The 13,592-nt window shown below is 46.5% G+C and overlaps 1 protein-coding gene across 1 annotated transcript; it reads left to right on the top strand.

The window, feature by feature from the left end:
- Window positions 1–4,154: 4,154 nt before the first annotated feature.
- SFRP2 (secreted frizzled related protein 2) lies at window positions 4,155–7,962 on the top strand. The gene is made up of 3 exons (XM_041479909.1): window positions 4,155–4,783; window positions 5,389–5,469; window positions 6,891–7,962. Exons 1-3 carry the CDS (start codon window positions 4,291–4,293, stop codon window positions 7,193–7,195), a joined length of 879 nt encoding a protein of 292 aa, XP_041335843.1. The 5' UTR covers window positions 4,155–4,290; the 3' UTR covers window positions 7,196–7,962.
- The last annotated feature ends 5,630 nt before the right edge of the window (window positions 7,963–13,592 follow it).

Raw genomic sequence — 13,592 nt, 5'->3', positions numbered from 1 at the left:
GCTACTCTCACCAGCCAGTGGGGCTGGACTCGGTTCAGGGGTGAAAGCATCACCCAGACATTTGGGGAAGGTGGGTGCTTTGTGCCAGGTAAGGCTTGGCTGCCCTCCATGCATCCGTGCCTCCCTTTGCAAATCACTGCTCTCAAAGTTGCAAATCATCCATCCTAGTCTCACCATCTCCCACCAAGAGAAACCAATCTGGAGACTGCCCAGGAGCTGAAAGCTCAGTCTTTTCTCCAGGAAGGGGAGAGGGGTGGAGACACAGCCTGGAACTAAGCCTTGCAGGTGAGGGTGCAGGCATCCCAGAGAGGTCTCAGGAGTGTCAGACTGCAAGCCACCTGGCTAAACCCAGAACTTGGAGCACTGACTTGGACTAAATGGTCTCCAGAAGTTCCCTCCAGCCACAATTATCCCATGATTCTGCAACCCAAAAGGACAATGACACCTTCAGGTCTGTGACAAAGGAATGTGAGGCTCAGGCTGGCAGTGACAGCAGCTTTTGCCTCAAAGCTCGTCACATCACCAAAGTACCTCATAGAGTTGGGGAAAGGAGAAGCAAAGAGGTTTCCACATACGGCACATAGCCAGGTAAGGGACTGAGTGATTCCAAAGCAGAAGATATGGAAAAGTATGACACAAATTAACAAATTCATACTCTTATTGCTGCCTGTGTTAAAGCAAGTGTGTTGCCTATTCTTTAGCAGACAGGCAAGTGTCAATACATTTTCCCCCTTCCACATCTTACCTTTCAGAACTGGTCAAAAAAAACGTACAGAAGTTCATAATTCTTATCAAGCCTTGAAAACCAGGGGAAGAAGCACCGCTGTTTTTACTTAGAGAGCACAGAACAGACACACTCCTTAGAACACAACTACACTGAACTCCGTGCAAGTTCCAAGGACTCCAGCCGTTTTCCCCACAGTTCATTCATTTTCACCACCTTCCATCAGGTAACTGAGGCTGGGGGGAACTGGAGCTGAGGTTCTTTCTTTCAAGGCAGCTCATTCTCTCACCTAACTCCCAGGATTTAAGGTGATTTAAGCACTTGAGGATTAAAGGCGTTTTAACAGCTTATACAGATTTAAACCTCTAAAGTGGCTTAAACGCTTATGCTACTTTCAGGGCTTTAAAGTGGCTTAACTATCCATGGCATTTGATACATTTACGGGTGCTCAAAAGTCTATGCTGCCTTTAAAACAATTTTTAAAAAACATCTTAATACATTTAAAAAAAAAAAAAAAAAAAGAATGGACAAACTGAGAGAAGTCATTGTAGCACTACAGCAATGTGACAAAAGCAGAGAGAAGGGCAGAATAGCTCTGTAAATTTTTAAAAAAAATTATATACTTTAAAAAAAAAAAAAAAAAAAGTATACCTTAAAACATCTTTGTGTTTTAGGACTGCAGTCCCGCTTGGCTCCTGCCAGGTCGGACCGGGTCGCCCGGGATGGTTTTGGTGGGAGGTGGATGCCAGCGCCTTACCTGGCAGCAGCGGGCCCCGCACCTGTGCTGGAAGGGAGAGGCGGGGCGGGGTTGAACGCCCGGGGCCCGGAGGGGCGGCACCATTCCTTAGTTCCGTTCCCAATTAGCGGGAGGCAGGGGATGTTTATTGGCCCGAGCGCGTGCGGCGGGACACCCCCGCGGGCAGCCCCGGGAACGCTCCCGGGCCGAGCCGGGCACATCCCCCGGGCCGAGCCGGGCACATCCCCCGCGCCGCTCCGCCCCGACAGCCGGGGCAGCGGCACCGGGGCAGCCGGAACAGCCCCGCAGCGCCGTGCGGGCCCGGGCGAGCATCACCCGCAGCCTGGGAAGGCGGCTGGGCTGGTGGTGACCGGGCACTGCTGCCCTTTAGTCACGGCGAGCAGCATTCGGCTGCGCGGGCTGGGAACTGGCAGCGAGGAGCACTGACGGCAGCCTCGCCTCTGGCGCTTTCACCTGCAAGGGATCAGAACGAGGACACCAAGGGTTGCTCGGGTTTGCAGGCGTGGGTTGGTTTTGTTTACGTGGTCTCGGGTCATTTCAAACTTCGAGTAAATGAGTTCACCGGGGGTCATTAGAAATGGAAATAATAAGGTCTCAATAAAACCTTGTTTCAAATCAAAGCTTAATCCAGGAAAACGTGTGGTTTTTCTGCTTATTTCCTGTGGGCTAGAAACAAACAAGCAAACAATTCTGGTGAAAAGAATGAGCAGGTTTCTGGCAGAAGTGTTTCATCCTCCACCACAGAGAAGGGTGGTTATCTCTAGTCTAAACAGTCTGCTCAGATTTAGGTCTTTGCTTCCACATAGCCTATCCGTGGAAAATAGCACACAGGGAATTTATGGAGCAGGCAAATTTTCTTCCAGTCATGCTGAAATCCACCTTAAGGGATATCAATGACTCAAAAAAAAATGAGAAGCAGCAGGAAAAAATGGAGAGAGAAAAACAAACCACAAACTTGCCCATTTTACAAAGACCTGGTGGATAGCCCGACCTTTCAGAGAACAAAGCGCAAACCTGTTGGTAGATTTCCTTCCACTAAAGAGGAGTTTAGGGACAGAGGCTTGTAGAACAAGCATAGGAGCTGGAAGAGATATTCCTGACAAGTGACAAAGCCTACAGCCTCTGGTACTTGGTAAACTAGGCTTAAAATGGGCACCATAAGCCATCAGTGGGGCTCAGTCCTATGGAAGGCAGCTGAGGCCAGCAGCTTACATGTGCTCTGTTTAAAAGTAATTAATGGCAAGAACATGTGGTGCTGTAAGAAATAAACTACTTTTAAGCCTTACCACAAGTGATACTAGACATTCAGGATATTTATTTTCCAGGTATCAGCTTCAGGAGAGAAGCTGCCCTACAGGGAGATTACATTCATCAACTTGGCCGACTGGAAGGGATCTTGGAATCTCACTGAAAGAGCTGGCACTGGCTTCACCATGTGACACCAGTTTGCCTGGGGCAGCTGCAGCCATTCCAGCATGGCAGACCTGTGCCTTCCTGGTGGGAATGCTGCAGGTCCCATCTCCTTCCTATGCCACAAGCAATGAGTCACATCTCTGGGAAGCCCAGAGGGAAATTGGATGTACAGGGATCCTGCAATTTACAGAAGTCAACATGGCTGAGGCTAGCTTCCCATAAAACATCTCTATAAGGAAAAATATTCAGTAGCTGATTAATGAATGTGGTTTACCACAAAATGATACTACACAGGCCTACTCTTTTCAATAATAATCCCATAAATAGTATTACTAAAAATCCAAGAATTATCCAAAGCACACTGAAGCTGAGTTGTGATTCCAGCGCCTTGCCTGTTGTCTTCCCCTTGGTGTTAAATCAACACAAACACAATTTTTTAAGGGAGTTTCTAGGTGAACACAATTTTTTAAGGGAGTTTCTAGAAGAAGGAGTGAAGGGAAAGGGATGTGCCTGCTCTGCACGGAGCCAGGCCCGCGCTTTTAGCCTCAGAAAAACGTGCTAGTATTTCGAAAGCGCTTGGCTTCTCCCACTCGGGGAAATCCCCCACTGCCAGTCGGGGGCCATCCAGGGGCGGCAGGCCCCCGCTCCTGGCAGGGGACAGCCAGGGGCAGGAGGGGCTGGGGGCAGCAGGAGGGCCCCGCCTGGCAGCCCCCAGGGCTGGGCGCTGCCGAGCCGGAGCGGGGCCGGGAGTGCCGGCAGCTCCCAGATGCTGCCTGCGGCTCCAGCCCCGCGGCGATCCCTGCCAGCATCGCAGGGAGGGGCCGGAGGTGCCAGACACCCCCGGGGGATGAGGGAGCCGCCAGCCTCGCCCCGTGCCTGGGAACCGGCCCGGCCACATCTCCCGTGCGCTGGCAGCGAGAACTCCAAACGTGGGCAGGGGGTGCCGGGGGAGCGCGGAGCAGCTGTGCCAGAGGCAGAGCTCACCTCCAGCTCCCCGCCGCCCCTGCCCGGCACAGGAGCTCCTCGGGGTTCTTTGTTCGCCGGGATCTTTCCCTCCTTCTCCGTGCTCGCACGGTAATGTTCCTTCCAAAGATTTCCTGCCAAAAGACAATCCCCCTGAGCAAAAGCAGACCGAGAAAGTAGTGACCAATCCTTTCTGGATGGCTGTCACCAAGCTCCTCCCAGCCCCCGCTCCCCCTGCTATTTGCATACAAAAAAATCCAGAAAACTCCCGTTTGCCCCAGCATCTCGCTCAGACTCTCCGTCCCCGCCTGGCAGCAGGAGTCCGGGCTGGGGGACGCTGCCTGCGGCTGAGGTAGCGTCGCGCCGCCCGCCCCGTCACCCCGGCCCCCCGAGCCTTTCGCCAGCCCCCCCTCCACCTCCTCCGCGCCCCAAAATGCAGCGCCGCCTCTGCGCCCTGCTCCTGCTGGCGTCCCAGTGCATGGGCTCGGCCGCCGGGCTCTTCCCCTTCGGGGAGCCCGACTTCTCCTACAAGCGCTCCAACTGCAAGCCCATCCCCGCCCCGATGCTGCTGTGCCGGGGCATCGAGTACCAGAGCATGCGGCTGCCCAACCTGCTGGGGCATGAGACGGTGCAGGAGGTGCTGGAGCAGGCGTCCACCTGGATCCCTCTGGTGCAGAAGCAGTGCCACCCCGACACCAGGAAGTTCCTGTGCTCCCTCTTTGCCCCCGTCTGCATCGACGACCTGGACGAGATCATCCAGCCCTGCCACTCGCTGTGCGAGGAGGTGAAGGAGAGCTGCGCCCCGGTGATGTCCGCTTTCGGCTTCCCCTGGCCCGACATGCTGGACTGCAGCCGCTTCCCCAAGGACAACGACCTCTGCATCCCGCTGGCCAGCAGCGACCACATCCTCCCCGTCACCAGGGAAGGTAAGAGGGAGCGGCCGGGTCGCCCCCGGACCGGCAGCATCTGCCCCGGTGAGGAGCCCCGACAGCGGGGTCCCTCCGCGGCTGTCCAGGGGGAGCGAAGGCGAGTGCCTTCAGCTGCAGCACGCTCCGGGACGGGGGGACCGGGGAGGTGGCCGCAGACCAGGCTCAGGGAGGCTTTTCCAAGGGGGCCGGGGAACCCGCAGGCACCGTCGGGGAACTGTCATCGGCCTGCACCCATCTCCATCCTCAAAGCAAATGTCCGGGATTCGGCGCCAGAGCCTTGTACAAGAGTCGTCGCTGTAGCGCGGAGCTGGGGGGCTCGGTGTCGTGTTTCGACCCCCCTCCCCACTCCCCTTGTACTTTTTTACCCGCTAAAACAAAAACTTTTGGTTGAGGCGTGACCTTAAAAGTCCACCGTGACCCCTGTAGCGGGTCTGCCGCAGGAGAAGGCGGGACAAAGTGCTCGGGCAGCTTCGGGGCTGGGGGGAGAAGGAGCAGGCTCTGGGGCCAAGGGATGGAAAGCTGGTGTTTCCCAAAGGGTTCCCAACGCCACCTGCTGTTCCTTTCTCCCCGGGTCTGACGGGGACTGTTGCTTGCATTTGCAGCACCCAAGGTCTGTGATGCCTGCAAAAACAAAAATGAAGATGATAATGACATCGTGGAAAATCTCTGCAAAAACGACTTTGGTAAGTGGAAGCAGAGCTCCTCTCGCTTGAAACTTGAGAGTCGAGGATCAGGTACAGCTCCCAGTGGAGTCAGTAAGAGATGTGCCTGAATAAAGGCAGGGCTTTGACTGTCGGGTCAAGAAACACAAAATTCCACCTTGGAGTAAAAACCAAAGTAACCCTTTTTATCATTCTTTTCTGTTTACTGTTTTGAAGTAGTGCTCTTTTATGTGGATGTTGCTGGCAAACCCAATAGAAAGTAAAATGAGGAGGGGGGGAAAAAAAAAAAAGAGAGAGAATCTTTCATGCAGACTATTGCCTGGGGAGAAGTAGAGCAAAGCTTCATTTAGATGTTTGAGACAGAGCCGCATGACCAATCTCAGTGTATCGTAAGAAAGACTCTCTCTGCAGATTAAGAATGAAGCTCTATATATCATTTGACAGAGAAGGTAATGCACAGACAATTGGGGATATAAACTTAATGGGAAGATCTGGGGTTAGAAGAGGACAAGAAAGCCCCTTCAACACAGACAACTGAAGGACACATTATCCACACATTAGCATTTCAAGAGCTAAAGGGAATAAGGAGGAGAATCCTTTTACAATAGGTCAGTGTTTAATACCTGGAAACAGATTTGTAGTATAAGTATCTACAACAATTCAAAAGTCTTTCTTTAAAAAAAAGAAAACAAAATCCCACCCAAAACCTGAAACTATGATTGTGGGACATAATTGCTAAAACAATCAATAGTTTTGGCCTGGCAAATTGCACTCAGATAAATCCTCCTAAAGCTACACATGCCCTACAGCTCCTTACAGAGCCCTGTAACCCCCTCCTAGTTATTTTACCAAATCGAATGCAGCTGTTGGACCAATTTGCCCTCCATGGGATCTATTCTTTCAAAAAAACAATGCATGTGAAATATCATTTCCTTACAGGTTTGCCTAAAATCCTCTCCAGCCTAATAAATTAAGTGTAGAAGTTTTGAGCTGCAGCAGAGATCAGGTTTCAGATTAGGTCTAGGTACTTGCCTCCCCACCTCCCCATCTCCCCTTCAAACACTACTTTCAGGAAGGCTGCCCTCTCCCAGAAAAAAAAAAATGGTGCTCTGCTTAGTGTAGCAAACCTGCCCTCTCTCTGTTGCAAACAGGAGAAAAGCTGGAAAAAATATTAATTTAGAAAGGAAGGGAAAAGAGGGGGAGGGGAAGAGGAGAAAAGAAATCCAAAAAACCTCAACCCTAAGGTTGATTCAAACTGAAATGACTTGCATGCCCTTTGTGGCTTTAGAAATGGAGCCACCTGCTGCCTCTTCTGTCAGCCCTGACAGTTTAATTAGCAATAGAGCACCTCCCTCCCCAGGTCCTCTTTATGTGCACTAATGGGAAAAAAACCTCTCAATCTCTCTCCCTCTCCCCACTTCCCCCTCCTCTCGCTCTATTAGCCTTGAAGATAAAAGTGAAGGAGATTGCCTACATCAATGGGGATACCAAGATCACCCCTGAAACAAAGAGTAAAACCATCTACAAGCTGAATGGGCTGACAGAAAGAGATCTGAGGAAGATAGTGCTCTGGCTCAAAGGTGGCCTCCAGTGTACCTGCGATGAGATGAACGACATCAACGTCCCCTACTTGGTGATGGGGCAGAAGCAAGCTGGGGAACTGGTGATCACCTCTCTGAAGCGGTGGCAGAAAGGGCAGCGGGCTTTCAAGCGCTTCTCCCGCAGCATCCGCAAACTGCAGTGTTAGTGGCGTCGGCTCTGGCTGTCCTCCAGCAGCCACCCCTGTCCCAAGCTCTCTGGGCCTCCAGCTCCTTCCTGCTCTGGCCCCTGTGAGCCTCGAGATGCCGTGGGCACGAGAAACAGCTGCCCGAGAGGGGAAGAACCCCTCCGTTTTTGTACATAGGTTAAAATGTAATAAAACAAAAATAATGACTATTTTTGGGAAGTATTAAAGTATCTCGCTTAAAGCTTGGGGTTTTGTATGGTTGCAAACGTGACTTTGGTCTGAGGTCTTTCCCTCTTCGTTTCGGTAATGCTGGTTCATTTATATTGCTGCTTCTCTGTGTGCGTGCATGTTTGTTGTGCCACAGCAGGAGACGCAGAGAAAGCCGAGCGTGCGGCTGGCCTGTCACCGCGGGCACGGCGCTTCCGCTGAGGTGACACGGCCTCCCGTCCCCATTAACGCTGTAAAGGTCACCTTATGACTCTTGCATGTGATACATAGGCACCAGTAAGAGCATATTAACCATTCTCACATTGTATTGTCCACGAGTCTGAGCCCTTCTCTCTCAGAAAAGGAAAAAAAAAAAAAAAAAAAAGAACAAGTTTTTGGAGCTGGTTGATCTGAATGCAACTTTTTTTTTTTAATTATTTTGCAAATTAAACCATCTGTAGCTTAACTGTAATATACCTAGTGGTTAATCTGAAAGAGTTGTAAAATATTGCTTTAATTAACCTTGTAAATACTCCAGATAAATGTTATATTCTTGTATATAAACTTTACATCATAGTTTACTCATTGTCTCTGTCTGTATTCACTTTAATCCATTTTGGGAGAACTGGGAGAAAGATGTCCAACTGGACTTTGTCATGGCAAAGCAGAATTTGTCATTCCACCCTAAGTGGCCAGTAGAAAAGCACAAGGAAGCCTCTAGTGCTGCAGTCAGAAAGTCTGTAGTGGACCTCATTTCCCTGCAGATGAGCCCACAAGACACAGGACTGAGGTTCAGTCAGCTCATTTTAATGTGTGTCTGTTGAGCGCTTGGAGATGAGGCTTCTTTTCTGTGGCTCCTTTGTTCGACTGCCTGCATTTTCTCATCTTCTCAGAGGACTTTCCTGACATGGAATTGCAATGAGACCACTGTCTTAAAAATCAAATCCATCTTTCCACTTCTTGAAAAAGACATATTAAGGAGAAAAATGTCATTTGCAGCTTGCAATTCAGAATAATGGTAGAGCAAGGCATTTTTTGTGTGTATGTACACTCACTATACTTATTGAGAAAGAAAATAAAAGATACCTAATAGTGTAACTAAATGAATGTTTTTCAGCATTTTTCTTACAAATGTTTTCTGATGAGGAGTATTGCCTGAATTTTATTGTACTTACCCTGAAAAATAGTCTTGCTTCCCAGTGCTGTTACACATAGAAAATTCTTCTTAGCTTCACTGACAGGATGAGCAGTACCATATTCCCAAGAACATTTTGTGTTAACTCTTCACTGACAGAATACAAATCCAATACTAGACTCTTCTGTAAAGTAAAAAAATCACATTATTTTCATAAAGTTAGTGTTATTTTTCATCATCAGGATCAAAAGATGAAAAGAAAAGATCCAACATGTACATTGTTTCAGAAAAAATTAGTTATTTACCCTCTCCCACAGTCTTAATGTATTCATTACGCCTGATACAAACTGTGGTAGGATGCTGACCATGCAAGAAAAGAGCAATACTCATAAATGTCCTCAAAAGTACAAGAATTTTTTAAAAATTTTACCAAGGGAAAAAAGTAACGAACCACCAAACAAAATTCCCACTTCAAACTGGCTCTTAATTATATTGTGGAATGGTATCTGTATTTAAAGGCCAATACCTTGCTGAAATGTCATTAAAACCTTTCTTCTGAATGAACCTGTCTTACCAGGAAACAGATTTAACTCTTTTCATGTTATGGTGTAATTATTTTAACACTAGCACTCTGTCCATCATCTTACAGAGCCATTTGCATCCAGGTGTTTTATCACTCTACCCATTCTGCTCAGCATATGATGTAATGCCTGTACCTGAACAGCCTTGGGTTTAGAGGGAACAAGCTCACAGATAACAGAGGAGCTGTGTGAAGATGAACCTGCAGAAAACAGGCATGTGTGCCCCACGGAGGAAAGTGCTTTGAAGAGGAGGAGGTTGTTGCAATGCAGTCACTGGGGACTGAAAATGAACAGCCAGGACTGTTGCACATAGCCTGCCTTACAGATACTAAGTTGTGCTACAGCAGCCATAAAATTATCTTAATTGGGCTGTCCTAGAAGGCAGCAGTACTGATGCTGATGAGGACAGACAGGTCACAAGTTGCTCACTCTGGGGTCATGTTAAGGCCAAGACCATATAACAGACTTTTGCCAAATTACTTAAATGTATAAAGACATACCACCTATGATCAAAAGTGCCCTGTCTTAAAGAAAAACCTCATACCACATTCCCCTTCCTCTATCACAACATAAACACAGTTACACCGGCAAAATCCTGTTCATATCAGGACAAATTCAAGAGAAGGAGAACAAAGTTAACTGGCAAACATTCAATTTTGCTAGTATAATCAACGTCCTGGATTAAGAACACCCTGCCATACAGATGCCCTGCTGATAAAGCCTTCTGCCCTTGGTTGAATCACTGGGACTGTCCACTCTTGAGGTGAATTGACAGGGATAGGATTACCTTTCAGACAAACAGGATTTAGGCAAATGTGAAAAGTAATGGGATTCACCTTTTCACAAAGTTCCATTACCTTGTTCTAACAGTATTGTATTTAAAAATGGGTCATATCTGCCTCACCAAGAAGTGTCAATGTTTGTTGTACAGCTTCTAGTGGTGTAAAAGCCAGACACTGCAATCTATTCAACTGAAAATTGGGAGTTTAAAGTCACAGCCTGAGGAAACTTCACCTCTCAGATATTGGCAAAGAATTAAACACGTAAATTTTTACTCTTACTTGCTCAAAAATAACTGAAAATCTTTGTGCCAGGAAAATAGTGAACCAAACATATAACAAAAATTATCAGAGCCTGTTACTTCTCATAATCATGTCACATATACTTCAGAGTAACTTTATTACCTGGTATAGTTCACTCCTAACAAAGTCTTTTTGCAATTGATGAATTGATGAAAAAAGGCAATCCACTGCTGCATTTTTTTAAAAACTTTTTTGTCTTTTTCTAAATAAAACAATGTTTTTATGCAGCCAATTATGTAGCTTCCATTGTATTTGCTTTCATAAAAACTGTAAAAGCATCTGACTACAATGGATTAGTTAAAGAACAATAATAATGACACTTGACATTTATACAGAATTTTCCATTTAGTTTCTCAGACTGCCTTCACAAAAATAGGCGTTAATATCCTTCTTTTGCAGATCAGGAAAATGAGGCACAGTGAATTGAAATAACTCATTCAAAACCACCCAGCAAGTCTTTTACAGTCAAGAAAAACAGAGTATTTTTTCTCCAAATTTTATGCTCTAATCACTAGACCACAGCAATCAGAATGATGTATAATCAAGGCAGCACTTAGATTATAATTTGAAAGCATAACAGTAACCAAGGCTGCCTCCAACTTCTTCCCCTCAAGTGTGTAAAAAAAATGTCTGCCCAAATTCAAATTTAAAACCCATCAGCAATATCTGTCAGTATTTTCTTTTCTTTCTTATTAATAGTTCTCTTTATCCTTTAACTATTTCTTAATCCTTTGTTTTCTCCCTCACTTCTCATTCACTTCAGATGCTCACAGAGAAGCCACCCAGCCCCTCTCTTACCCTCCCATACACACACTTTTGCCCTCAGAATGGTTTATTAAAGAGCTCATGCAGTATTACTACACACAAGCCACAAAAATCCTAATGACCGGCTCAAGACTTAAAAAGACCCATGCAGAAAATCCAGCAAGAGACATGTAAATTTAACTAATGATTTTCTCTGAGGACACAAGGGCAGTTAGATGCCACAAGGAGCATCACAGACACATGCTGGATGGCTCAGGCCACTATACCTGTTCTGCAACAGGAGAATATAAAGATATTTAAGGAATAGGTGAGCAAGAATGAAGAACAAACAGGTAGAAAACACATTCCCTTGGTGACCAGGTCTCCATCACATCTCCCTGTTGTTATAACCCTTTGTGCTCCAATCTTGAGCCCTGAAGCCCCTCTCTCAACCCTCTTTCAGATGTCTCTACCTCTCTTCAGCCATCAAGGGCATCAACCAAGAGCAGAGCTACCAAGTCTCAGAAAAGGACCACCACATTGTCCCCTGGGTGCCTGCTGGGACAAGAACATCCCCCCTGCAGCCAGCAGAGCAGCTTGCCTTTGGCTGCTCGGCAGCCCACTGCCATCCTCACCAAACCTACAGCTCTGACAGCCTTTGTCGTGTAGTCACAGTTGGCAGTGCCACAGGAAGGGCGATGGATTGATTGCTACCAGAGCAGTAGGCAGCCTTCCTTAGGCTGGGAAGCCAGGCTTTTCTTATTGGAGCCAGAAGTTCTTATTTCTAGGCTTCAGAGACCTGCCTATATGATTTATCTGGAAGTTGCTTTCTTATCAGCAGATGTAGTTTTAGCACAGCCTGACTGTCTGGGGAAGCAACCACAGGAATGGATCTTGTTTGCCTCTGTATGAAGAGGAGAGTGCAAGATATTCACATCACAGGAATCCAAGACCCCAAGCTCTCTTGCAAACATAAATTAGCCCCCACTATATCCCTTTGGGGTGAGTTTAATAGAGTAACATTTTCCAAATGCATCAACTGCTTTCAGGGTGAGCCATGGGCTCCTAAATCACCTAGATGCCTTGGAAAATATTAGCAGCTATCCCCCACTGGAGTTAAAGCCAGTTGGCCGGGGTCAGCCAGCAAGCCTGTCACCCGGCCAGGAGGAACACCTCAGCAATCAGCCAGCCAGCCCATTGCTCTCACAACTGATCAAAATAACCAACCAGCAGAGAAAGCTGCAGTGTGCAGCAGCTGATGGAGCAAATTTCAAAACCAATCACCACACACACAGAGCAGCTGTCCGGCCAGAAGGACCAGCACAAGTCAGAGATATGCACAGTGTCTTACAGGACACACACAAGAAAGAACTTCTATACCTTCTAAGACTCACAATAAGGCAGTACTATTAATTTTATAATATTATTAAGCTCTTTCAAAATCCAGATGCTGCAGATCATCCTTTTGGAGTCATTTTCAGACCACAAAATGATGCTGGAGTTGTGGAGAATTTTCTGTTTGGACACAACAGATTGCCGTTAGAGGCACAGCCAAAACTAGCAGCAACTGGCAGATTTAGGACTGATCTAAGAAGGTAGCAGAAATGCTAATTTAAGAACACTTTCAGCTTTCCAGATCTTTGTTTTCAGAGCTTAACCCTGACAGTCTTCATTAGACATAAAACTTTCCATATGGAGCTGCTATGGAAGGACAATTAAAAAGTTTTCCAGTGATACCTGTTTTTATCAGGCAAGAGATAACTAATCCTTCCCTGGCAATTTCCCTGCATTGTTAGTTAAATTCAAATCCCAAACATTGTCTAATTGCCTTTTTTGTTATGTGAATCTGCAGCAACGCACCATGGGGAGCCCAGGCTGGTTACACACTGAGACAGGTGCTTTAGTGGCTGCAGGGCTCACATCATTAGGCACACACAGAGCTATTAATCATTTCAGTTTACTCTGAGGCACAAACCTGAATTAAGCCAGGCCACTTTCCTAAAAAAAACAATAGCTTAATTGTAGCAGGTAAGGCAAAAGCGTTTTGAGAGGTAGAATTTCAGGAACTGGGGTGACTCCCCTCAAAAAAAGAATCAGGAAAGACAAGAAAACACACCATAACACCGTATTTAAGAATTAGGAAGTTTAATCATTTGTTTTCAGCAAGGGAAGAAAAAGAAACTGAAGATAATCTATTCTCCTCACACAGTCTGTTACCTTCAGATGTTGAATTCCTTGATATGGGAAAAGTTGTCACATTTACATTCTGTGATCTGTAGCACTGCAATCATCCCAGTGATATGAATGGCGGGTTGTTTGGGTTTTTTTTCACACAATGGGGAGTTTTAAATAGAGATGTATTTTCAAAAGCATCTACTAAAGCACAAGTTCAAAGATTCCAAAAGTATTCTTAGGTTTTGATTTTTACAGTAACTTATACAACAGAAGGAGGAAAAAAAAATAACTTTGTTGGAAACAACGTAAGAAGGCATTTAAAATCCTGTTAGATGCCTACAGATGCTTATCTGTTTCATGAGGTACCCACATATATTTAAAAATCTGGCTGCAAGACATCCTTAGAGAGTTTAATGTACCTGGAACACCCAGGGATTTTGGAAATGGGACCTAGACTGCTGAAAATATTAGCAAGTAGTGGTATTATAATCTAT

Source organism: Pyrgilauda ruficollis, unplaced genomic scaffold (genome assembly GCF_017590135.1).
Source record: "Pyrgilauda ruficollis isolate IOZ18807 unplaced genomic scaffold, ASM1759013v1 scaffold5, whole genome shotgun sequence".
Taxonomy (NCBI): Eukaryota; Metazoa; Chordata; class Aves; order Passeriformes; family Passeridae; genus Pyrgilauda; species Pyrgilauda ruficollis.
This window is presented reverse-complemented; position numbering and strand designations above follow the sequence as displayed.

Excerpts from the sequence above, each read along its gene's own strand:
- SFRP2 (XM_041479909.1), top strand. The coding sequence starts at position 4,291 with ATGCAGCGCCGCCTCTGCGCCCTGCTCCTGCTGGCGTCCCAGTGCATG. Across the intron at positions 4,784-5,388 it reads CCTCCCCGTCACCAGGGAAG|CACCCAAGGTCTGTGATGCC; the intron begins GTAAGAGGGAGC and ends TTGCATTTGCAG. Across the intron at positions 5,470-6,890 it reads TCTCTGCAAAAACGACTTTG|CCTTGAAGATAAAAGTGAAG; the intron begins GTAAGTGGAAGC and ends TCGCTCTATTAG.